General features: G+C 41.8%; 1 protein-coding gene across 1 annotated transcript; it reads left to right on the forward strand.

The window, feature by feature from the left end:
• The first annotated feature begins 1,292 nt into the window (after nucleotides 1–1,292).
• ybx1 (Y box binding protein 1) lies at nucleotides 1,293–26,136 on the forward strand. Its single transcript, XM_073032350.1, has 10 exons — nucleotides 1,293–1,506; nucleotides 4,670–4,733; nucleotides 4,949–4,982; nucleotides 11,055–11,144; nucleotides 11,409–11,528; nucleotides 13,617–13,808; nucleotides 18,802–18,896; nucleotides 19,168–19,333; nucleotides 20,420–20,518; nucleotides 25,781–26,136. Exons 1-9 carry the CDS (start codon nucleotides 1,308–1,310, stop codon nucleotides 20,486–20,488), a joined length of 1,029 nt encoding a protein of 342 aa, XP_072888451.1. The 5' UTR covers nucleotides 1,293–1,307; the 3' UTR covers nucleotides 20,489–20,518; nucleotides 25,781–26,136.
• The last annotated feature ends 529 nt before the right edge of the window (nucleotides 26,137–26,665 follow it).

A 26,665-nucleotide genomic window follows, 5' to 3' on the forward strand; every position in this document is an offset into this window, starting at 1 on the left:
ATTTGATCAAGTTTGTCTTCCTTCAGAAAGATTTTTTTTATTGAACACAGAATCAGAATCAGGTTTAATATCACTGGCATATATTGTGAAATTTGTTGTTATGTGGCAGCAATACAGTGCGATACAAAATAATAAAAGAATGATAAATTACAATAAGAAGAGAGGAAAATAGTCTATTGATTAATTATGTAAACACCAATGCCCTTGAATGGAAAATCCCACAAAAAGGAGTGGATATGGCCCAGTCCATCACGGGTAAAGCCCTCGCCACCATTGAGCAGATCTACATAAATGGTTGTCGCAGGAAAGCAGCATCCTTCATCAGGGACCTCCACCACCCAGGACGTGCTACTCTCTTCTCGCTGCTGCCATCAGGAAGAAGGTACAGGAGCCTCAGGACTCACACCACTAAACTCATAAACAGTTATTAACCCTCAACCATCAGGTTCCTGAATCGAAGGGGTTAACTTCACTTCATTGAACATCATTGAAATGTTCCCACAACCTATGGCCTCACTTTCAAGGACTCTTCAACTCATGTTCTCAATATTTATTGCTTATTTATTTATTGTTATTTATTTACTTTTGTATTTGTCCAGTTTGTTGTCGTCTGCAGTCTGATTAAACACCCAGTTGTGCGGTCTTTCATTGATTCTGTTAATATTCGATAGTTGTATTGAATGTGCTCACAAGAAACTGAATCTCAGTGTTGTATCTGGTGACATACAGTATCAGTACTTTGATAATACATTTAATTTGAACGTTAGAATCTGTTCCTGAAACATTGAGTGTGTGTCTTAAGATTGGAGACGGTATGTCTTGGTTACAGGAGTTCTTTAATGATGCACATCTGCATAATCAAACTTTTATTTTACTGGTTTTTGACTCGAGGTTTTCCAACTATTTGCAATCCTTAGACTTTATTATTTCTAATAGAGAATAGTTTTTGTTAAGTTGCGGACGTGTGCCTGGGCAGTGATTGACAGGTGCTCACCTGCTCGCCGGCGGCACTCTACCTAGGTGACAGTTGCAACGGACCAATAAGCAGTAGGGAGGCGTGCCCTACTCCGACAATAGCCGGGCAGCCGGAGATAATTGACGTTGGCCCTCTCCAATGGGTGGCGGAATGTGGAGTGGAACTCCCCAATCATGTCCGTTACGGGTGGAATGTTGGGCGCGAAGAATATTGACGGATGGCAGTCTTAACCAACCAACGCGTCGCCGGGTGCGAAGCAGTCCAATGGACGTCGGGCTTGGGGGCGGGTTCCAGCGCGGTATTTAATTGAAATTCTCGCGAGAGGCCAGCCATGTTCTTTCAGCGGAGGGAAAGAGAGAAGAAAGAAGCGGAGAGAGCGCAGGAGCCCCCACCTCAGACCGGCCCGAGCCGCAACCACCTCACGCAGCCTGTCAACACCATGAGCGAGGCCGAGACGGAGCAGCAACCCGAACAGCAGCAGCAGCAACAGCCAGACAAACCTAAATCCCCCGGGGAGAAGAAAGTCATCGGTGAGGAGTTGGTGGGGGGGGGGGGGGGAGAAGAGAAAGAACGGCCGTTGCGGTTCAAACGGGCGCTCGCGAAGTCTATGCGCGTTCCCGCCGGAGAGGGGGTCTTTGCGCGGCCCCGATTAGAGGGGTGGGTGGTCGAGGAGGCGCGATCCCGTGTGCCCAGTTAAACGGCCACGCGCGCGAGCGCTTCAGTCAAATGTCAACGGGCGGCGGCGCGCGGTGGGGGGGGCAATTGACCCCGAACCCCCCCCTCCGCTCCGATGAGGGAGATTCCCCCGCCCCCCGGGGTTGGGGTCGGAATTGACCCGGGAGGAGGAGAGCAGTTGGAGGCCTCGGCAGCCTCGCCCCTCGCTTCAGCTGACGGCGGCCGCCACGTGCTGCGGCCTCGGGCCCCGGCGCCGCTTCTCCCACCGTGTGGGCGGCCGGAGGAGGGAGGGGGCGGTTGGAGCCGGCCCTTGATTGGTGGAGCGCGCTTCCTCCGCGTGGCCGCCGCTCCCCCCTCCCCTCCATCCGTCCTCAACCGCCGCCCGATTGTCCTCCCGCGGGGCACGGAACCCGGAACCCCGGCCTGTACTCTCCTTCCCGGTCCGGGCCCGAGAGTAGGCCTCGTCTCCTTTTCCCTGCCCAGGTGCCTTGCCTCACGGTTGGGGGTGGTGGTGGTGGGGGATGTGGAAGAGAGAATGTCCCCATTGCCGTGAATCTATGCTTGTCAGTGAGGCTTCAGAGTGAAAGGTCCGGTGGTGGGTTAGCATGCTCCTGTTCTTATCCCGCCGAGGCTGTATGAAGTGTCCCTGGTCTGGGACTGCGGCTCTCTGCTCTCAGTTTTCCCCAACAAAGTTGGTGGCGGAAAGTGGAATCCGCTTGCTGCGCAGAGGGGGTCGTTACATGAGGGTGCTCTCCAAGCAACGTGCTGGAGAGCAGCGTCTTGATGTTTCCTTCAGTCCTTAACTATTAGTTTTGGTTTTTGACATTGAGTCCATCAGCATCAGCCCATCCCTCTGGCCGCTCTCTATTCTTCTGCTCAGTGATTCACGTTATTGTAATCTCATTTTAACGTAGTTGTAAAGTAGCGTGAGCGGTTCCACAAGGAGCTAGTATCAGTATGGGTGACATCATAATGAAGATTGATGTCGTGGAACGTTTCTATTGTTTGCATATAAGGAAGTTGTAATTGTTAAGGTGATCAGAAGGAATTCATCTAAAGATCTTGGAAGAAGATTTTCATTTAGGCTAACTTACCATATTGAACAGTCATTCCATTCAATTTTTTCTGTTAATACCATCTTTCATCATGACATCCTTAATGTTATTTTTAAGTCTGGTTTGCATAGCTGTTGGATCTCAGCATTTGTGGGATGTGGGGGATAGGGGAGCTGAGAGATGTTCCTTGGCTTTCAATACTGCGTGTTATTCCATCATTCTGCATTGTAAGGATAAGCTTGGGTGATTGTCCCTGACACAATTCTTAATTTCACTTGTCTCAGGTATGATAACTTTTGAATTCATTGGCACAGGAAATCATCTCTCTTCTCCTCTACTCCCCTTCCATTTTTAAACCTAACTTGTCATGCTGAAACTTGATGTTTTATCTGCTTTCAACTCTGGTCTCAAATTTTCTCCTATCTTTCCTCATGTATGCATTTGAGTTGAGTACCATTTTCCTGCTACTATGACTCAAATCCCATCAAAGCAGTGGCCTCCTAGCTATTTTTGCCTCATCTCTTTTTTTTATCTGGTGCTGGTAGTGCCTCTGGTTGGGGCATCATGTACCAATTTCATTTTTCAACTGTCTGAAACTTCACTAGGCTGTTTGAAAATTTGTTTCTAAATTTGTGCCAAATGCATTTCATCCTTGTCTTTCCTGTCTCTAAACCACATTTTTATCTGTATTTGTCATGTGTGAGTTTGCCACAGCTTGGCTAATGTCTCTTTGTGTTAACTCTTGATAATCCCAATGTTTGTCAGGCACTCATGTTCGCCATAAACTTGACCTTGTCCATTTTATACATCAGCTTCCCACATTGTTTGCTAATCCTCAAAACCTCTGGTTGGTTGAGCAACACCTTGATTTTAAATGGCCCTGAAGATCATCCATTTGTGCTATTCCCTTTGGATAGGTTCTCCAGATACTAGGGATAATTTACAGTGGCCCGTTAACCTGCTTGTTTTGGCATTTTGCTAGAAACCATAACGGATAGCACGGGAGGTCAGGATTGTACTGAGCTCCTGGGAGCTATGTGGCGGACAGTTCTATCTCTGCTGCGCAGATTTATACCTTAAATCCCTCTAGGTTTCTCCCTTAATCTTCAGCTCCTTTGTAATCATCTGCACTGTCAGCCTTGGTAATGTTATTCTCCAATTCTGCCCTCTGCTGCATCCCCTAATTTAATTATTTCTCCACCTTTGCCTTGTTTTAACAGTTCTTGTTTCATTGTCTCTCCTTAAAGAAGTTGGCCATTATATAAACTTTTGATCTACTGGTTTCCTTTATAACTTGGTATTCAATGAGCCAAAGCTTTATACATTGGCTGGCTTAAAACTTTGTAAAATGATTTGAAAGAAAGGTGGGTGGAAAATGCTGTTACTGGTGATGACTGCTGTATGCTGGTTGATTGGGTTTGTTTCTGGGGTGGATTATTCAAAGTATGTCATTGCCATATTGTGCAATGATTTTCCTCAACTCTCATTATTTCAGTTTGGTTAAATGCCATTTGCTCCTGCTTTGGGTTATTAAGTGTCTAGATTATTTTCATGGCTGACCTGGATCCTGTTAATAGGCTAAAGTGAAAAGAAAAACACCAAGTGGCAACTCATCTTGGCTGTTGCACCTCTGAGATCTGAAGGTCCAGATGCCATCTACCGTCTCTAAACACTGCACCTAACATAAGTTTACTGTACCTATGTTTTTTGATCAATTAGTCTTAATTGTTAGCAGTATATTGAGGTTCAGGTTAGCCACTGACTAGTTATTCCATAAGTACTTTTTAGATGTATTAGAGCAGAGATCTCCCCATTTTGCACTAAATTTAGGACTTCCATTGTGAAACTGCTTTGTTTTTTTCCCTCCACCACTGTTTCCTGAAAGTGATCAGAAGTCTGCCCATTAGAAATGAAGTCTGCATGGTAATATTGAAACTCATTAGGGCCTGTGTTTTTCTTTCAGCAACAAAGGTTCTTGGAACAGTAAAGTGGTTCAACGTACGAAATGGATATGGATTCATCAACAGGTGAGTATGTAGTATTTGTAATCTTGTACTATTTTCATTACTGGGGACTGCTACATAAAATACTGTTTAAACTAAAAATATATTGTATTTTTCTCCAAAACTCTTTTCCTATGAGTTAAATTATGGATGGTAAATCTTTTTCTGTGATGAGCAGAAATTATTTTAGAATATTCATTATCACAAATATGTGAAGTATAATTCTTTTTCCCTTGTAGGAATGATACAAAGGAAGATGTGTTTGTACATCAGGTGAGTGTATATTCTAAGAAATGCATTTGTCTATAACATTCAATTCATCTATCATTGTTTACCTTGCAAAGTAAAATTTTTTAATATTCTAGTATTTTTGATTTTTGTATCTTGTAATTCCTCCAGTCTGCAGGACCGCACAATTCTAATTGCTCCACTAATGGTCTTGTGTATTGCTCCTAAGGCCCGAAGTTTTCTTGCTTTCTTTCCTTTTTTGAATTTTTTAGAACATCTTGCAATGAAGAAACTGGATTGTAGGTTTAAACCTCATTGCTTACTACTGATTTTAAATAGTCCTGTGAGTGCTGGGAAGCAATGCTTTACCACACAGATGGTGCTACAAAATACAAGTTTTTAGCACAACATTAATGTAGTAGCTATTTGCTTTATTTTCCCCCTATAAATATGCTTGAATAGCTCCATTTTTAATGTATTCATTTTTTAAAATTTTTAACCACCATGTGCATAAGGCAGAATTCATTAGAAATGTTAAATTTTGTAATCAATGCCTTAAGTAAATCCACTGAGTGTGGGATGTTAAGAAAAGTAGGTAATGCCTTTTTAAGATCTTGAATCCCAAAATTCTTACTGTGGTTCTTTTTGAAGTATAGTTGGAATTAAATTCAAGGATATGGTGCACAGGCTCTTGAGCTCTCTCCATCTCTTGGGGCTAGTCCTATCAATCTTGACTGACTGTAAAATTGTTGCAGATCTTTACATTTGTGTGGAGGTTTAACTTTGAAATCTCAGTGCTTAATCGGTTATCTGTTGAGTTTCTGTAAATGCTGTAGACACAGTGTAGCAGTTAGCATGATGCTATTACAACTCAATTCCAATGTCCACTGTAAGGAGCTAGTGCGTTCTCACAGTAAAATGTGTGTGTTTCCTCCCACAGTCCGAATACATAACCAGTTAGTAGCTTAATTGGTCATTATAAATTGGCCTGTGATTAGGTTAGGATTAATAATCGGTTTGTTAGTGGTGTCGAAGGGCTGGAGGACCTGTTCTGTTTTGAAATACAGATGTATTTGTTGCTCATAATTGAAATTGGTAATGAACAGCTGCCTTAAATTTCTGCAATCCTATTAAAGGCAGTGTTTCAGCAGTGGTGGTAGCATAGTGGTACATTTTGGAACGAGAATTAGGAATTTTGAGATGTTGTCATGCATCTGTTGACCCCTCAGGTTTGGTAGGTGCTATTGAATTAGCTATGTTATGGCATGACATTGTCTAGGTGTTGTTCACTCGTCATTGTGAACTGGATGGTAGTAGTTGGGGTGCCATACAAGCTGGATGCCATGTTTTTTGCTTGTGGATAGTGGAAAGGCTTTAGTAAATCAGCAAGTGAGTTACTTGTCATGTCTTCCCAGCATCTGAAAGCAATTGCGTATTGAGGCTGGTTATGTTTGTGTTCCATTCTTGCGCTCCACTATACAAGTGGGCTGTTGTCAACATTATTGAATGGCAGAAGTAGGTGGTTGTCTTTTGAAGCTGGTGCTCACTTACCTTTCATTTCTCAATACAAGTGGTTATGGGCTTCAGATCCCAAAGTTTTCTTTGTACATCTCCCTGTGGCCTTTATGGAAGTACTGTCACTGGTGAAGCAGCTGTGGATAATTGGATCCAGCTCTAAAGAGCATAGCGATTATTTTAGAACTGAGAAGTCCTTTCCCAACAACTACAACAATCTTCTGCAAAGCTGTCCTTGGGCAGTGAAGTATTCTGCTAAGTTTGTTCACCAAGCTGCCTTGTATAAGGTTAGTGTTACCTCATTCAGTTCCTTGATCCATTTTTAAACCCAAGTCAGTTTAGGGTTTCAGCAATGATCATTTGTCCACAAATTCTGTCAGCACCTTCCTTTGCTTTAGAACTGAAATTAGTTTGTTTTTGGGTAGTTGTTGGGTAGATGCTCATGCCATAACTGACCAGCTTGTGAAATTCTGGATCTTGTCTTAGTCCTAAACTAATGTTTTCTGCATTCCTCTGTTTGCTGTCCACTGAACTTAGTTGCTTGATACTATATTGAATTGGTTCAAGGCCACCTGTGGTGGTGCCTTGTGAGCAAGTTCACATTGAGATTTGGGGAACAACTGCATTTATGGTATAATGCTTTGCTCCAATTATTATACTCGTAAGTTGGGTTGGACTCCATTCAGAAATGCTCCATGTCAATTTACCACTCTGACCTCTTGCCTCTTCTAGCCTGCCTATCATTTTCCTCTGATTCCCCTCCTCTTTCTTCTATACCACATTCGACTCTAATATCCGGTTCCTCAAGTTCTTTGCTTTTTCTACTTCACCTTCAGCTTCTTGCTTCACCCCTCCCCCACCCACCTGGCTTTATCACCTAGCTTGTCATCCTCACCTTTCAACTTCCCCTTTCCAGTCTGAAGAAATGTCTTGGCCTGATGCGTCGATAATTTACTTGTCCATAGATGTTTCCTGACCGGAGTTCCTCCAACATTTTGTGTTGCTCTGCATTTCTAATATCTGCAGAATCTCTTGTTTTCAGAAATACTGTTGAAAACTTAGTATAATTTGCATAGTTATTTCTCCTTGACTGTTCCCCTTCCAAGATTATTAGGTGTTGCCTGAAGTACTTAGCAGCACAATATTGTGGGTAATTCACTAAAAGCTGGTGCCCATGCTTTCAGGAGTAATGAATGTTGTGGCTCAGTCAGGAATAGTATAATCCTCTTCCTTCGATTCCTGCCATTTAATGACAGACTTGGTTGTGTATGAGGGCCATAGCAATAGACATGCCCCTCAACGTCAGGGTGTCCCAACCTGGGGCCCACAGATAAAGAAAGGTCCATAGCAAAGAAGTTACAGAAACCTCTAGCTGAAATGGTCCAAGCAGATGTAATTACTACATTTTCCTTGTTACTCCTGATACTGTTCAGCACTTGCATCAGTTTTGCTTTTTTAATTGATTTAAACAGCTTTTGCTTTGTGAAAAACATGAGGTTTATACCACCTTTGTCAAACTCTTCTTGCCATTAATGCATCTGTTGACTGTGGAGAGGCTACTGGGTGTTGTACAGTTTGGAGCATTTAAGTTACAACAAGAAATGGGTTTGTTTTCCTTGGAGTAGGAGGCTGAAGGATTACCTGAAGGTCTTTTTTAAAGAAAGCATAGATATTTTTTAAGGATTTATTTGTAATGGGTTTATCTAAGATGAGCCTATATGTTTAAAATGAGAGATGAGATATTAGAGGAATCAAAGGAATTTTTTAGTGGGGAATTGTTTTCTGAAGTCGTGGGGAAGGCAGATGCTCACTTTAAAAGGCATGAAGACAAGCAGTTTATTAAACCATAGTAGGATGTGGTCCTAAGTGGGATTGGTAGAGTTATGTGTGTCAGTTCTGTGTAATTCTGCTCTAAATTTTTTTGTGCTTGAAAATGGCCTTGTTTGATTTGAGACATGGTCCAAGGAGTTGCAAGAAAATCTTTATTACCACTATTGTCCCATTTGGCTATAACAGTTTCAGTGGAAGTATCATGAGTTTAGATATGGCTGTTACTCAGTTTTATTCGGTTGAAGCATGGTCCATTATAAATAGGGCGTAGGAGTTTGCAGGAGTAAAACTGGGAAGAGCAGTTGGTGTATTTTGCATCTTAAATGGATGAGTGAAAATAATTGCAAATATTTGGAGAAGTAGCTGATAATTATACAGTTCAATTTTATCTGCATGTCTATTGTTTGTTTCCTGGGTTTGAATTGTATATTGGAACATTATTTGCATTTTGCTCATTTAAAATATTCCTCAGATTGTTCTGGATTTTGAGGGGGGGCTGTTGAAGAATGTTGAATGCTCATTCATCGTGATAAAGGTACAAGAAATTGAGCAGAGGACCAGTTGCCTGTCTGTAATGCAGTTGGCAGTGGTGATCTTGTTGGTTATAACTTGGGAGACGGTGCAATTCCAGACTGAGCACTAATTAGCATTGGGCACATGCATTACCAGATTTCCCGGTTTCTCTGAAAATGAGCAGTAGTCTTTTTTTGCCATGCTTAGGCAGGGCAATCTGGATTTTTCTCCTTAGTTTTGCATGGGTGACATCTAAGAAGCTAGATATGCATACAAACCTTGTACTACAGTAAGATTGAAAAATGATTCTTGGCTGAAGAGAATGAGTTTATTTAAAAAGAGAATTTAAGATTCAGAATTTTTTTCCAGCAGTTGGGTAGGGATACAAGATCTTTTAGGAATATTTGATGCTTGATGGTACACGATCAGTGGAGAAGTTGAACTAAAATGAACCTACACTAAATTGCTGGAAAAAGTGCAAGGTTTTTCATAAGTTGTCATTGTCCTTTGATTCGTTGGGCAGGAATGGTTTTGGAGACGGAGTTAGGGGTCAGGTTACTATTTAGGGATAGGATGTGGGTGAGTTAAAGGTCAGGCTGGAGTCTAGACCCCCTCTACCTCTGGGTTTGAAGGACATTTAAGGTTGGATGCCAGTCCTATAGACCGGTGAGAAGAGCTGGCGGCATCCTCACAACTTTCTGGGATAGTTCTCTGCTGGCATGAGGGCCAGTGACACCAGGATATGCAAGCTGGCAAGACTAGACTTTGAGGCCTAGTGTTCAGGGTCCTGTTATTGGAGAATCTGAACTTCAGGATCCTTGTTTGTCCTGTCCTGGATCAGTACCAAAGATTGAAGCCTGAGGTCAAGGCCCAATCTGAGTCTGCTGGAGGCTGTCACTAATCTATCCTGGGGTTGGAGGACGATATGTAAGGGTGCGAGGGAAGATCGGGCTCATTTTGCTGCTGCTTTGTTGCTTGTGGTGCTCTAGATATTGAGCATGCTATGTTGGCACCCGATTGTGTGGTGACACTTGTAGGCTGCCCCAGAACATCCTTGATATAATGAATCTGGTTCTGAATCAAGATATCTTGGAATAATTTGTTAATGTTGGCAATTGTGGTATTATTTCCAGCAGGATTTAATTACCCTACTATTGACTTGTTAAATAGCCTATTTGTTGCTTTAATTGATAGTAAAATAAGTTTTAATTGCAGTTAATCCAAAATACATTTTATAATGTGATAAATTGCCTGGATTTTCATTCAGCTGGCTTAGAACAGCAAGGATTTAATAAAGAAATGGTACTGCTTACATCTGTATTACCTGTTGTCAGTCTTCCTATGATCTCTTGAATACTGAGATAGGTGTTCTAAACTAATCTGTCCTCTAGAAAGTCACAATAGAACTATTAACTGTCTCTGTGAGACTTTGTTTATTTCCACAGATGCTGCTTGACCTCATTGTCTAGATATAGGAATACTCAGCTCCTGCCTTCATATCCCTTCATCCAAACTTTTGCTCTTTCACTACTTCATCCATTATATCTCTGCTTGATGACCAACACTGGCTCCCAGTTAAGCAAAGTTTAATTTTAAGTGACTTTTCAATTTCTTCAATGACTTCCCCTCTGAGATAATGGCTGCTTCATGTCTGCACTCTTGTTTCAATGACAGTCATGCCTTCAGTTGACAAAATAATTACTTAACCATCCTCTCCACGATGCTTTTTTAACCCATCTATTTGACCTAGGCTTTAGTTATTGGTAATATGGTTTGGTTGACATTGTTCCCAGGAGAGTGGAATACTGGCTTGAGAGATGTTTAAAGGCTACTGGTTACTGATGGAATGTATCCAGTTATTGGAATGAGGCAATTGATATAAAGTAACCATGAAGAAATCTTGGAGAAAGTTCTTTCAGTGTGGTGAGAACTGGAACTTGATACCAGTGGTTGTTGTATATGCTTATAGATACACTTCATGAGAAGCTCAGACAGGGAATAGAGGGTTATACTGATTTGGATGAGTGGGAGCATTTTGAATTATATTATTAACTTATGGGAATATTTATTCTGATGTGATGTTTTGTAGGTGCAGCTGGCCTGGAGGAAAGTTGTTTCATTTGGTTCTATATTTTTTAGTCCATAGCAATAAACTTGAACCTGAAAACTGGTTTGCACATTAATGCTGGCAGTGAATGTATTTGTGCTGTACATTAATTACGAACAATGACTAAAATTTAAAATTTGACCTCTTTGCAGACTGCTATAAAAAAGAATAACCCACGGAAATACCTCCGCAGTGTTGGAGACGGTGAAACTGTGGAGTTCGACGTAGTGGAAGGCGAAAAGGTATTGAAATGCTGCAATAGTGTTTCAGCAACCATGGTCTTCCCCTTTTCAAAACCACATTTTGTTGCAATGAGATACTGAAATGTCCAGAAAGAGATTTTAACCCGTCTGACATCACGTGATGTTACTTTTGTAGTAATTAAGTCTGACACCATTTTCCCTGGTTTTCAAACTTGGTCTTAAAATTTGCCTTGATGTAATACTTAAACTCATTACGTACTGAGTAGTTTACCTCTGTTTGATTTTAATGTTGGTCTTTTCTAGGGTGCAGAAGCAGCAAACGTAACTGGTCCCGGAGGAGTTCCAGTCCAAGGAAGCCGATATGCCGCGGACAGAAATCGTTATCGTCGCTACAACCCTCGCCGCCGAGGTCCACCACGTAATGTTAGTAGAGAATGCTTTGCGGGGATATTACTCATCAGAATGTGTGCCCTGTTGTCTGTACCAGCTCTCTATTTTCAATAGTTCCCTTATGTTTAATTTCCTATGCCTCTGCAACTTGTGCTCCTTTACTTTATTGTCCCTGTATATTTTCCTCTTGCACGCTAGAGCAGTGGTGGGTTACTTGACCTTCTGTAGGTAGTTGACAGAGTAGGATGCCACTGTAGTGTAGCATAATTATGGCTTGGGGCATTCTAGAGTTCAGAGTTCACTTCCATTGTCCTCTAAGCAAGTTAAGTTCTTTCACCATGGGTTTCCTCTTGTTGCTCCAGTTTTCTCCGGTAGTCCATAGATGTACTGGTTAGTAGGTTGATTGGTCATTGTCCTTAGATTAGGCTTGTGTCAAATGGGTGGGTTGTTAGGTGGTGCAGCCTGTTGGATTGGAGAGGTCTATTCTGTGTTGTATCTCTAAACATAAAAAAAATTGGGGAGTGGGTCAGAAAAAGTTACTCAACTATCAAGCTCTTGAACAAAAGGGGATAACTACACTGACTTGCCCATCCATTAATGTTCCTAGAACCAATGGACACTTAAGGACTCTTCATCTCGTGTTCTTATTTGCTATTGATACTTGCATTTGCACAGTTTGTTTTCTGCACTATTTGATCTTGCATTGTTCCTGTTACTATGCTGTCGATTGACAGAGAACACCTGTAGGAAAATAAATCTCAGGGTTGTGTGTGTGGTAACATATGTACTTAATAATACGTAAATTCCTTTGAATTTTGAAGAAAGTACTATTGGTATAGGTGGGTATTTTCTGACCAATTTCCTCTTTGCACCTACACTAAAGGGTTTCACTAGAAATAGCTACTTGGAAAGCCATGTGATCATGGAGATAACATGCCAATTGTACAGTCGGCATGCAAGGTTGGGATTTAATCAAAGTTCCTGCAGCTTTGAGGAAATATTTTTGGTGGTCTCATAAGAAATTCACACTTATGAGGGCAGCTAGGTGCTGAAATTGCTGTCTTGCATCTTGAGATGGTAAATGGATGTACTGATGGAGGCAGTTGAGCAGTTTGACTTGGATAATGTATATCAGATTTTTATTACTTCTGCCTGTTGCATCAAGCCAGAGGAATGCTTAAGGACCATTAGAAATTAGATGATGCACAAACCTGGAAAAATTGTAGGATCTCACACATTGTTTGCACTTTGAAATTGGTTGTGTGTATGCATCACCCTTGTGAAGATGCAATCTGACCATGGATGTATCAGTTAATGCAGATGTCTGTGATCTATGTAAATACCACTAAACATTCTTTAGCATTTACTGATGCACAAATTGCATTAAGATGTATTTTCCTTCATAATACTGACTACCAAAGCTAGTTTCAAAGATGGTTTTCTGAATGATTAAACTCCAACATTGGCTTAGTTCAATTTTATATAGGTTTCAATCTGGTCATAGTTCCAAAGAAATGCTTTAGTTTCCTCAGAAAATTGGCTTATTGGTTTGTGCATTCTGGATACTCATTACTGTGAAATAAGGTAAGTGGGAATATGTTAAGGAACAATTGCTCAGTTTCCATTAAGCACAGTGTTAGAGGAACTTCAGGCAGAGACCCATCATCAGGACTAAAGTGCCTGAACTCTTCATAGATGCTGTCTGACCTATTGAGTTTACTTAGTGATACAGCATGGTCACGGGCCCTTCCAGTCCAATGAGTCTACCCTGTTCAGACACACCCAAGTGACCAGTTAATCTACTAACTGGTACATCTTTGAGATGTGTGAGGAAACTGTGAGCTCCTGGAGGAAACCCATGCAATCTTGGGAAGAGTGTACAAACTCCTTACAATAAGTAGTGTGAATTGGCCCTGGGTCACTGGTGGTGTGAAGTGTTACGCTAGCTGCTATGCTACCATACTGTTCCAAAATTGAAATTTTTTCCAGCATCTGCAGGATCTCTTGTTTCAGTTTCCAATACCATTGCTCTGGATTTCAAGTTCCATGTAGTGATATGCAATTGGACATGATTGTGTACAGCCTTCAAAGACTAAATATCTTTCATGTATTTTTGGTCAGTACCAACAGAACATTGAAGGTGGAGAGAAAGGAGATGGAGCAGAGACAGCAACAGATGGAGAAAACCAAGATTATCAAAATCAGCAACATCGCCCTCCCTACAGAAGACAGCGTTACCCACCTTACTTTGTTCGTCGTCGTTATGGTCGCCGCCCACAATATAGCAACCAGCCTCAGGGAGAAATTACCGAGGTAGCAAACTGAGATTTGGTTTATTGTTGCTGTAGTGGTATGTTATAACCATATAAACAATTACAGCACGGAAACAGGCCATCTCGGCCCTTCTAGTCCGTGCAGAACACTTACTTTCACCTAGTCCCACTGACCTGCACTCAGTCATAACACTCCATTTCTTTCCCGTCCATATACCTATCCAATTTTTTTAAAATGACAATATCGAACCTGCCCCTACCAATTCTACTGGAAGCTTGTTCCACACAGCTACCACTGAGAAAATAAGTTCCCCCTCGTGTTACCCCTAAACTTTTGCCCCTTAACTCTCAACTCATGTCCTCTTGTTTGAATCTCCCCTATTCTCAATGGAAAAAGCCTATCCACGTCAACTCTATCTATCCCCCTCATAATTTTAAATACGTCTATCAAGTCCCCCCCTCAACCTTCTACGCTCCAAAGAATAAAGACCTAACTTGTTCAACCTTTCTCTAACTTCGGTGCTGAAACCCAGGTAACATTTTAGTAAATCTCCTCTGTACTCTCTAGTAAATCTGCTGTACTCTCTAATGTTGTCTGCATTATTATCGGGACATGACAAGATCTGAGCTGGAAGCAGAATGTTTTTTCAGTTTTCATAAAAGCCGTTTCTTGGATTGCTGTAACGTGGGGGTGGGGAGGGTAACCTGCGTTTGCTATTTACTTGCTTGCCATCCCTGGTAAAATAGCAGCCATTTAGTACATCTATGGTGGGGCAGGATGAAAGAACCTTTATCAGAATTAGGCAAAGTTATTTGAATAACCTGTTCCTGTATGAGTCACTTAATGTGCAAGAAGCATTCTTTGCTTCTAATGTTTTTGTTGTTGTTGAGTGATTACCTATTTCTGATTATTTATATTCTTTGAAATAAATTTTTTAAATTTGGTGATACTAGGTGGATTAGACCCCCACCAGGCCCTTTGTGCCAAACTGTCCTTGCACTCCCTGACAAACTTGATTAATCTAACCTAATGGGCAATTTACAGTGACCAACTAACCCACCCAAGTACATCTTTCTCCTGTGGGAGGAAACCAGAAAACTCATGGAAAACACATTCCAGAGGGGGATGTACAGAGATTGCTTACAGAATGGTGCTAGAATTTAATTCCAAACTCTGGAATGGTCCAAGCTGTAATAGTGTTGCACTAACAGCTATCTTACCGTGATGTGATTAAAACATTAGTCATTGATGCCAACTGATTTGGCTAATGTAATACTTGTACCTTGCGTTACTTAGAAAGCTAAACATTTAAAGTAAAATTGGATAGGAAAGGAATGGAGGGTTATGGGTTGAGTGCGGGCCAGTGGGACTAGGTGAGTGTAAGCGTCGGCACGGACTAGAAGGGCTGAGATGGCCTGTTTCCGTGCTGTAATTGTTATATGGTTATATAAACGTAAAATTGGTTTTCCTCTTACTAGAGTATTTGTATGCCCTTTATTCTGGACTGCTACTGTGCATTACTAAATATCTTTTGCTTGATTTTCCCTTCATTCTAATCCTCATCATTTATCCACACTGGGTTTGCTCAGAATTTTTCACTCTAGTTGCCTGCTTTGAATGCATCATTAGCATCTTTGAGTTTGTATGTTTACTTTTTAAAAAGAGGATTGGGGTACTGAAATCTTCACAGATGAATTTTTAAGATTTCTATCTGAAAGTTGGTTTCTTGTGGCAAAGTGAAGAAAAATTTAAATTGTATATGAGACATGGGAAAGGGATGTCAGCTAAGTAGTTCAAAGAAATTCCAGAAGTCACTACATGTCAAGATGTGAATGTGATGGTTTAGGGAAAGGACTTGGATTGAACGGTGCATAGAATGGATGTCAATGAATTGAAATGATTCGTTGACCTAGGTGGGCACTTTGCTGGTATAGAGGAATTGGAGCCTACCTCAATTGATGTGAGCTCCTAATTCCTGTTGCTTTTTTTTAACCTTTTGTTTATTTAGTACAGGAGGTTCTGCTATAATGTGAGTCACCTTTTGAAGGAATGTCGTTATAGAAAAGTTGTCAAAGTAATTATGTGAATCATTTTGAAAGGGGCACGACTGCAAGCGAGTGGAGGTCGGCCAGTGAGAACAGTGGGAAGAGTTTTAAAAGACACCTTTACAGAGCTAGCGTTGGAGTAGTGGGAGACAGATTAGGAAGGCTTTGGCTCAGTGGGGCTTAGGTGATAACGGGTAGAGGTGAGGTATGTTGTGTAGCTTACAGGCAGGAAGTATCTGTGTGAGACTGGTTTTCTGTGCTTGGTGTCAGATGTGGGTGGTCCTGGAGACTCCCAGCCTTCCAGATGGCCACATTTGCACCAGGTGCATCGAGATGCAGCTCGATGACCTTCGTCTGGTCAAGGAGAGTGACGAAGTGATATGAGAGGAGCTATAGGCAGGTAGTCCCTCTGGGGCCTCAGGAGACAGATGTGGGTGTCAGGAGAAGGAAGGGCAAGAAACAAGTGCTAGGGTACCCCAGTGGCTGTCCACCTTAACAATAAGTACTCCTGTTTGAGTACTGTTGGGGGAGACTGCCTACCTGGAGGAGGCAACAGTGGTCATGACTGGCACAAAGTTTGGCCCTGTGGCTCAGAAGAGTAAGGTAAGGAAGTGGTTGGCAACAGTGATAGGGGACTGTATAGTTAGGGGGTCAGTCAGGCAATTCTGTGAACGCAGGAAAGAAACGCTGATGGTAGTTTGCCTCTCAGGTGTCAGGGCCCGTGATGTTTCTGATCGCATACACGACTTCTTGAAGTGGGTAGGAGAACAGTCAGAAGTCGTGGTACATATCGGTACCAACGACATTGGTAGGAAAAGGGAGGAGGTCCTGAAAAGACTGCGGAGAGTTAGGAAGGAAGTTGAGAAGCAGTACCTCAAAGGTAGTAATCTCAGGATTATTGCCTGTGACATTGAGTATAGGAATAGAATGAGGTGGAGGATAAATGCGTGGCTGAGGGATTGGAGCAGGGGATAGGATTCAGATTTCTGGATCATTGAGACCTCTTTTGGGACAGGTGTGACCTGTACAAAAAGGACGGGTTGCACTTGAATCTGAGGAGGGCCGATATCTTGGTGTGGAGGTTTGCAAAGGTGTTTGGGGAGAGTTTAAACTAGAATTGTTGGGAGGTGGGAACTGAAGTGATGCAGGAAAGGGATTTTGGCTCACAAATAGAGAAAGCTTGGAGACAGTTAGAAAGGTGGTAGAGAAGGGATGCACTCAGGCCGATGGTTTGAGATGTGTTTATTTTAATGTGAGGAGTATTATGAATAAAGCGGATGAGATTAGAGCATGAATCCATGCTTGGAGCTATGATGTTGTGGTCATTAAAGACTTGGATGGTGCAGGGGCAGGAATAGCTGCTTCAAGTGCCAGGCTTTAGATGTTTCAGAAAGGACAGGGAGGGAGGCAAGAGGTGGGGGTGTGGCACTGTTGATCAGAGATGGTGTCATGGCTGCAGAAATGGAGGGGTTGTCTGGAGTCTCTGTGGGTGGAAGTTAGGAATAGGAAAGAGTGAATAATTCTATTGGGTGTTTTTTTTTTTTATGGACCACCCAATAATAACAAGGATATTGAGGAGCAGATAGGGAGACAGATTCTGCAAAGGTGTAATAATAACAGGATTGTAGTGGGAGATTTTAATTTCCCAAATATTGATTAGCATCTCCCCAGAGTGAAGGGTTTAGATGGGGTGGAGTTTGTTAGGTGTGTTTGACACTATGTAGATAAGCCTACAAGAGGAGAGGTTGTACTTCATCTGGTATTGGGAAATGAACCTGGTCAGGTGTCGGGTCTCAGTGGGAGAGCATTTTGGAGATAGTGATCATAATTCTATCTCCTTTACCATAGCATTGGAGAGGGATAGGAATAGACAAGTTGGGGAATTGTTTAATGGGAGTAGGGGAAATTGGAAACACATGTTCTCAGGGAAATGTATGGAAGAAATGTGGCAAATGTTCAGGGATATTTGTGTGGAGTTCTGCGTAGTTGCATTTCAATGAAACGGAAAGGATGGTAAGGTACAGGAACTGGTGTACAAAAACTTGATTATAAGGCTAGCAGGAAGGAGCTTAAGAATGAAATTAAGTGAGCATGAGATGGCCTTGGCAGACCGGATTAAGAAAAACCCCAAAGCATTTTACAGGTATCTGAAGAGCAAGAGGATAAGATGTGAGAGAATAGAACCAATGAAGTGTGGCAATGGAAAAGTGTATGGAACCAGAGGAGATGGCAGAGGTATTTAATGAATACTTTGCTTCAGTATTCAGTACGGAAAAGGATCTTGGCGATTGTAGGGATGACTCGCAGTGGACTGAAAATCTTGAGCATGTAGATATTAAGGAAGAGGATGTGCATTTGGAAAGCATCAAGTCGGATGAGTCACTGGGACTGGACGGGATGTACCCCAGGCTTCTCTGGGAAGCGAGGGAGGAGATTGCTGAGCCTCTGGCAATGGTCTTTGCATAATCAATGAGGATGAGAGAGGTTCTGGAGGATTGGAAGGCAGCAGATGTTGTTCCCTTACTCATGAAAAGGAGTAGGGATAGCCCAGGAAACTATAGACCAGTGAGTCTTTCTTAAGTGGTTGGTAAGTTGATGGAGAACATCCTGAGGGGCAGGATTTATGAACATTTGGAGAGGCATAATATGATTAGGAATAGGTAGCATGGCTTTGTCAAAGGCAGGTCATACCTTAGGAGCCTGATTGAATTTTTTGAGGATGTGACTAAACACATAGAAGGTAGAGCTGTAGGTGTAGTGTATATGGGTTTCAGCAAGGCATAGAGTTAATGAATTAGGGTATCCAATTTGATCATAGCACATACAACACAATTTTGAGCAAGTCATTTTAGCTCTGATTTTTGTTGCATGTGAAATATGCCATATTGTTGATCCTTGATTTTGTGCATTTTTGATGAAGAAAATAAAGAAAATTTAAACTCTTGAGGGGAGAAATAAAGAACCTGATCTATTTTCTTTTTATAAAGGGTGGTGAAATAAATGAAAACCAGGTTGCTGGGGAAGAAGGTAAACCTAACAGAGGGCAAAATCGTTTTAGGGGCTACCGTCCACGCTACCGCAGGTATGTTGCATTTAACTTGAGGCCAAATACCAGCCTTGCTGTGAATGTATTGTATGTGACTATTGACCTATGATTTTTACAGGTTGTTAGTAAAGAAATGCTGCTGTAAGTAGATATGTAGATTAAGCAGAATGGGTTATCACCAACAAAGAAATACTGGCATCCAACCCAAGTCAGTGTAGGCTTGAAATGGAAGGATTTGATGTTCTTAATCTTTAACAATTTGCTGTTTGTTGACTGGTAAAAATTAATTTCAATTCTCCTGTTATAGAGGGCCTCCTCGCCCACGTCAACCAAGGGAGGGGAGTAGTGAAGAAGACAAAGAAAATCAAGGGGATGGCCAACAAGATCAACAGTCTCATCCCAGACGATTTCGCCGCAACTACAACTACAGACGTCGTCGACCACAGAACCCTAAACCAAAAGATGGCGAGGAGGTAGGGTTGCTAGATTGGGTGCTCTTAACAACTTGTGTCTTCCTGTCTTTAATTGTTTTGTTTAGAATTGGTAAAAGATTTGTTAAGTGTATTCTATTTCTGCCATCACCTCCACCACTTCTTTATCCTAGCCCTGTATCTCCTCTATCATATGCTCCCTCTGGACCTTTCTAGACTTGATGCTAGCTGTTGCTCAATTGACCGAGACTTCTGTATGTCTCTTTTTCTGACTCATGACAACTCCTGCTATGCTTTCATTGTCTTGTTGAGGTCCTCAATTGGTTGGGTTCAACCACTGATGTTGCGCCCTCGCTGTCTACATTCAGATAAGATACGGAGAGCGAGCTGTTGGCCATGCAGCAGGCTCCTCTCTCCACAAAGCTGAAACCAAGGGAATGGCAGAGACAGATACAGTGGTATCGCATGAGATGCCAGTGTAGAACTCAGCATAGGACCACCTTAAGGACTCCAGCTGTGGAGTTTTCCTTGAGGAATGCTTCAGGAGTAAACCCCATGAGTCGGCCGAGCCACAAGGCAGTGGACGTTTGAAATCAGTTTTCCTTCTAGATGGCTGAGGAGCCCCAGCTACTCAAAGCAAATCTCAACTATTTAGAGGTGGGATTTCCTGACTAGTGTGCATTCTCAGTGTTTTTGTTCTGCTTACCTATCCTTTAACTGCTAAACTATCCTTTATGCCACCTATCAAAGATTCAGTAGAGGAGTTGACATGTTCTGTAGTTACTGGGAAGATTCAAGTTGCTGTTTCTGATCCTCTGACCCAAGTTTGTTGATCATTAATTTCATGATGAACCTGGCTACACCATCTCTTTTATGACACCAGTCAGTCGTGGTTTGGCCACTTTTACTGTACATCAGTCAGTTGCCTGCTTTTCAGTTTCTGAAATTCATTGCCTGTATTCCTCATTACCTTACTCTTACCATATCAGATCCAGGGTTGGATCTAGTTTCCAATCCCATTTTAAATTTTCTCCATTATGCTTCTGATTTTGAACCTTCTCAATGTTGAAGTTACTTTTGACTTGCTGTTACTTTCAGTAAACATCCTCTTACTCACTTGTCTTTCAGGCCAAGGCACCCGAAACACCAGCTGAGAACACCTCTGCTCCCGAGACCGAGCAGGGCAATGCTGAGTAACACCAGCTCAGCATCTTTACCATCAACTAAGTGAGTATTTGAATCAAAATGTTTTAATTTTTTTTGGCCAGTTCATTGTAAATGCAACAAATGGACATCTGGCCACATGGAATCCAGTGTTCTGACTGCCACAATGCATTTGGATGGCCATGCTGTTACTATTATTTCAGATTGATTTTGGTATCAAGTTGGGAATGCCTACTTGGAGCATCAGTTTTCAGCTTTTGGGATGGATTTCAAGTGGGTATTCAGACACACTGGCCATGTTGTCATTAAGGTAGAAAGATTTGGTGTCTATGAAATTGCTTAAGCTCAATTCTGTGCCTTCTATCAGTTACTGAATATTGAATCCCATAGAAGTATAATTTTAATCTGGCTCAGCTATGCTCTTTATGTGGTGGTGATAATGTGGATAGTCCTAGTGTGCAGGAATTGTACAATGCTATAAGATGTGGAGCAGAATTTGGCCATTCAGCCCATTGAGTCTGGTCTGTCATTCCATCATGCTGGATCCCACTACCCCCATATACCTGCCATCTTGTAATATTTTCACTTTAAGTATGCCCACAGTCTGTGACAGAGGGTTGCCAGGATTCACTACATCCACTGTCTCTGTCCACCCTGCTGGCTACTTCCTCGAAGAACTCTTGAACAGATTTGTCAGGCAAGATTTCCCTTTAGAGATACTGTGTTGACTTTGACTTATTTTTTTCATTAGTCTCCAAGTACCCAGAAATTTCATCCTTAATAGACTGCAACACTTTCCCAACCACCAAGATTAGGCTAACTGGCCTGTAAATTTCCTTTCTTTTGCTTTCCTCCTTGGAGTGGAGTGACATTTGCAGTTTTCCAGTCCTCTGGAGCTATGCCATAATTAAGTGATTTTTTTGAATGATCAGCAATGCATTTGTTGTCTTTTTAACAACCTCTTTCAGAACTCTGGAATGTAGTCCATCTGGCTCAGGTAACTTATCCACTTTAAGATCTTTCAGTTTGCCTAGCACTTTTTCCTTTGTAATAGCAATGGTACTTCTGCTCCCTGACACTTGCAGACTTTTGGCACTGCTGGTGTTTTCCACAGTGAAGATGTACAAAGTACCCATCAAGTTCATCTGCCATTTCTCCTCCTTCCCCCCCCCCCCCCAGCATCATTTTCTAGTAGTCCAATATCAACTCTCACCTTTTTTTAATCTTTATACAACTGAAGCTTAGTATCAGCTATCTTGCCCTCATATTTATCTTTTCCCTTGTGGCTTTTTAGTTGCCTTTTATTGGATTCTTAAAACTTCCCAGTCTAGCTACATTCTATGCCCTTTCCTTGGCCTCACTGAATTCATTATTTCCTAGCCTTACTTACTGGCCAATTAAATCTGGAATATAAATGGCAGATAAATGCATGACTGAGGAATTGAAGCAGGAAGCAGGTATTCAGTTTATTGGATCCTTGGGACCCGTACAAAGAGACAGGTTGCACTTGAATCAGAGGGAGATCAATATCCTTGCGTGCAGGTTTGGTAAGGCTGTTACAGGTGGTCTAAACTAATATGGCAGGGAGATGGGAACCAGTATGATGGAACTAAGGATGAGCAAGCAGGTTTACAAGTAGATGATGGGTGCAAAATGAATGTAAGAACGGACAAGTCAGTGATTGCATTATCTTCATTTCTACCTAAAGAATCAAATTGTACCTCAGAGGCAAAATTCAAAAGGGTGAAGAATGTGGTATGAAGGTGCAATACTTAAATGCATGCAGTATTCAGAATAAGGTGGATGAACTTGTGGCACAATTAGAGCTTGGTCAGTATGACATGGACATCACTGAGTCGTGGCTGAAAGGAGGTCATAGTAGGAGCTTAATATCAAAGGATGTACTTTGTATCAAAAAGGACAGACAGGAAGGCTAGGTGGTGGTGTGGCTCTGTTGGCAAGAGATGAATTACATCTTTAGAAAGATGAGATAGGGTCCAAATGTCAAATCCTTGTGGGTGGAGTTAAAGTGCAAGGGTAAAAAAAAGTAATGGGAATCGTATATGGACCTGCAAATGATTGCCAGTGATTTAGATGAAGTTGCAATTGGCTGAATTTGCAAAAGGCATGTAGTAAGAGTGATGTCACAGTTGTGATGGGGGATTTCAGTATTCAGGGGGATCCAGTAATCTGAATACCTGCCCCTGCTTCAATTCTACAGCCATTTATATACCAGATGTAATTGGCTAGTAAGTAAAGCTAGGAAATAATGAATTCATTGGGCCTCGTGTATAGAGGACGGGGATTGTCCAGATCTCCCTCAAGATAGCAGCATAGGTTGGTAAGCTAGTAAACAAGGCATATTAGATGTTTACCAATAGACAACAGGTGCACGAGTAGGCCATTTGGCCCTTCAAGCCAGCACCGTCATTCAATGTTATCATGGCTGATCATCCACATTCAGTACCCCGTTCCTGCCTTCTCTCCATATCCCTTGACTCCACTATCTTTAAGAGCTCTATCTAACTCTTTCTTGAAAGCATCCAGAGAATTGGCCTCCACTGCTTTCTGAGGCAGAGCATTCCATAGATCCACAACTCTCTGGGTGGAAAAAAAGTTTTTCCTGAACTCCGTTCTAAATGGCCTACCCCTTATTCTTAAATTGTGGTCTCTGGTTCTGGACTCCCCCAACATCGGGAACATGTTTCCTGTCTCTAGCGTGTCCAATCCCTAAATCTTATGTTTCAATCAGATCCCCTCTCATCCTTCTAAATTCCAGTGTATACAAGCCCAGTCGCTCTAATCTTTCCACATATGACAGTCCCACCATCCTAGGAATCAACCTTGTGAACCTACGCTGTACTCCCTCAATAGCAAGAATGTCCTTCCTCAAATTTGGAGACCAAAACTAAACACAATACTCCAGGTGGTCTCACCAGGGCCCTGTACAACTGCAGAAGGACCTCTTTGCTCCTATATTCAACTCCCCTTGTTATGAAGGCCAACATGTCATTAGCTTTCTTCACTGCCTGCTGTACCTGCATAGTTACTTTCAGTGACTGATGAACAAGGACACCTAGATCTCGTACTTCCCCGTTTCGTAACTTGACAGCATTCAGATAGTAATCTGCCTTCCTGTTCTTGCCACCAAAGTAGATAACCTCACATTTATCCACGTTAAACTGCATCTGCCAAGCATCTGCTCACTCACCCAACCTGTCCAAGTTACCCTGCATTCTCCTAATATCCTCCTGACATTTCACACTGCCACCCAGCTTTGTGTCATCTGCAAATTTGCTAATGTTACTTTTAATCCCTTCATCTAAATCATTATGTATATTGTAAATAGCTGCGGTCCCAGCACTGAGCCTTGCGGTACCTCACTAGTCACTGCCTGCTATTCTGAAAAGGACCTGTTAATCCCTACTCCTTGTTTCCTGTCTGCCAACCAGTTTTCTATCCGTGTTCGTACCCTACCCCCAATACCATGTCCTCTAATTTTGCCCACTAATTTATGTGGGACCTTATCAAAGGCTTTCTGAAAGTCCAGGTACACTACATCCACTGGCTCTCCCTTGTCCATTTTCATAGTTACATCCTCAAAATTCCAGATGATTAGTCGAGCATGATTTCCCCTTCGTATTTACTGCTATCCAAATGTGGTGCTATTTCATCTTTTATAATTGACTCCAGCATCTTACCCACCACTGACGTCAGGCTAACTGGTCTATAATTCCCTGTTTTCTCTCTCCCTCCTTTCTTAAAAAGTGGGATAACATTAGCTACCCCCAATCCTCAGGAACTGATCCTGAATCTATAGAACATTGGAAAATGATTACCAATGTGTCCACGATTTCTAGAGCCACCTCAAGTACCCTGGGATGCAGACCATCAGGCCCTGGGAATTTATCAGACTTCAGTTCCTCTGTTACCCTAGGTCCTCTGGCCACTATTACATCTGAGAGATTGTCTGTGGCTTCCCTAGTGAGGACAGATACAAAGTACCTGTTCAGCTTGTCTGCCATTTCCTTGTTCCCCATAATAAATTCACTCGTTTCTGCCTTCAAGGGCCCAACTTTGGTCTTAACTAATTTTTTCCTCTTCACATACCTAAAGAAGCTTTTACTATCCTCCTTTATATTCTTGGCTAGCTTACCTTCATACCTCATCTTTTCTCCCTGTATTGCCTTTTTAGTTACCTTCTGTTGCTCTTTAAAAGTTTCCCAATCCTCTGGCTTCCCGCTCATCTTTGCTATGTTATATATTTTTATTTTTATACTGTCCTTGACTTCCCTTGTCAGCCACGGTCACCCACTACTCCCCTTAGAATCTTTCTTCCTCTTTGGAATGAACTGATCCTGCACCTTCTATATTATTCCCAGAAATACCTGCCACTGTCATCCCTGTCAACTTTGGCTAGTTCCTCCCTCATGGCTCCATAGTCCCCTTTGTTCAACTGTAATACTGACACTTCCAATTTTCCCTTCTCCCTCTCAAATTGTAGATTAAAACTTATTATGGTCACTACCTCCTAATGGCTCCTTTACCTCGAGTTCCCTTATCAAATCCGGTTCATTACACAACACTAGATCCAGAAATGCCTTCTCCCTGGTAGGCTCCAGTACAAGCTGCTCTAAGAATCCAGAATATAGAGCTGGTCATTGGCAGCTTTAAAGAAATTTGACTGTGCCAAAGGTGGAGTATTTGTGCACTGGAATGTGCTTGGGAAATTTCACTTGGAGAGACTGCATTGGCCGAGTTTATTTCCTTTGTATCTGGGGGTCAAGACTACTAGTTGTACACAACTGAAGAGCATAGAAAGAACAGGTAGTAGAATATTTTCCCCATAAAGGAGACTATTAAAAGCCAGTGGGTGAGGAGTTGGAGGGGCCCAAGGTTTAATCAGTGGCGGGAGCATTCAGGAATGCTACCTGAGTTGAAGGTGGGTGCTGTACTTCTATAAATCTGATCAAGCAATTGAATCTCCATTGCATAGAAAGCCATTGGTTAAATTGTACTATAGATGCTTGCTTGATGTAAGCATGGAGAAGCCAGCCTGAAGAGCTGCTTTCCATATTAGAGACTTTATTAACGACTGCCTTGTCCCAAAAATATGCCCTACTGCATCGTTTTCTCAGTTAAAATCTTCCAGCATCACAACCATTCTGCATGTATCTCTGACACTATTGGCCTATTAGCAGCCTTGAGGTTAAAATGCACTGAGCTTTTAACTACCACTTTGCTTTGATTTGTCCTGTTGCAAGATTCCTGCTTATTCCTGTCGTTCATCAATATGACTACCTGTATTTTGCATTTGTTTTCCAGTTTTGTCATCAAATGGAAGACCATCAAAGTCAAATTCCAGCAATAATAAGAAAAGTGAGCTTTCGACTGTAATGAAGATCTGCAGTGCTTGCATACAGTTGACCAGATACCAGAATGTTTCACACAGTAAACCTATGCACCATGGTTTCTTAACCTTTCCTGAAACAGCTTTTTGGAACTGGCTTAAAACAGATTTTTGTAGATGGTCTATTTTCCTTTTTACTTCAAATGGTTTTTAAGCTTATTTGATATCTGGTCAATTTGAATTTTTGAAATACCAGTTTTTAATTTGTAAGCATTGTACACCTGAACTTTAAGTACAACCGGGCATCTAATAAAAGTCCGAAAGAACACCACTCATTGTCTTTTTTTAATTATGTATGATTATAGTGTAGAAGTGGGTAAAGTTAATTTGCACAAATAGGATGTCAATTTATCAATTTAGTTACAGTATAAAATGGGTGTTCATCCACTTGTAAGTAGATCCATGAAGTTTTGCCTCTTGGATTTTAAAGCAAGTAACATGTACAAAATGCTAGAGGAACTCAACAGGTCAGGTAGGATCTGTGGAGAGGAATAAATAGCTGACATTTTGGGAGAGGCCCTTCATCAGGACTCGTTTGAATTGCAGCATCTGCAGAATCAGTGTTATAATTTTAGGCAAAACTGTCTTTAGCAACCTTTAAGGGAGTAGATGGCTAGCAATACTTTGTCAGGAGGTAAAGTTGTACTGGAAAATTTTTAACTTTCACCTTGGGTATATGCTCCAGAAATAAATGGCAGATAATTAAATCGTATGTGTTCTGTCCAAGCCAGTGTTAAAATTGTGAAGAACACACCGAAGAATAAAAGGTGTAGAATGAAAAGTAACATTGGTTTAAGGTG

This window comes from Hemitrygon akajei, chromosome 29, assembly GCF_048418815.1.
Source record: "Hemitrygon akajei chromosome 29, sHemAka1.3, whole genome shotgun sequence".
Lineage (NCBI taxonomy): Eukaryota > Metazoa > Chordata > Chondrichthyes > Myliobatiformes > Dasyatidae > Hemitrygon > Hemitrygon akajei.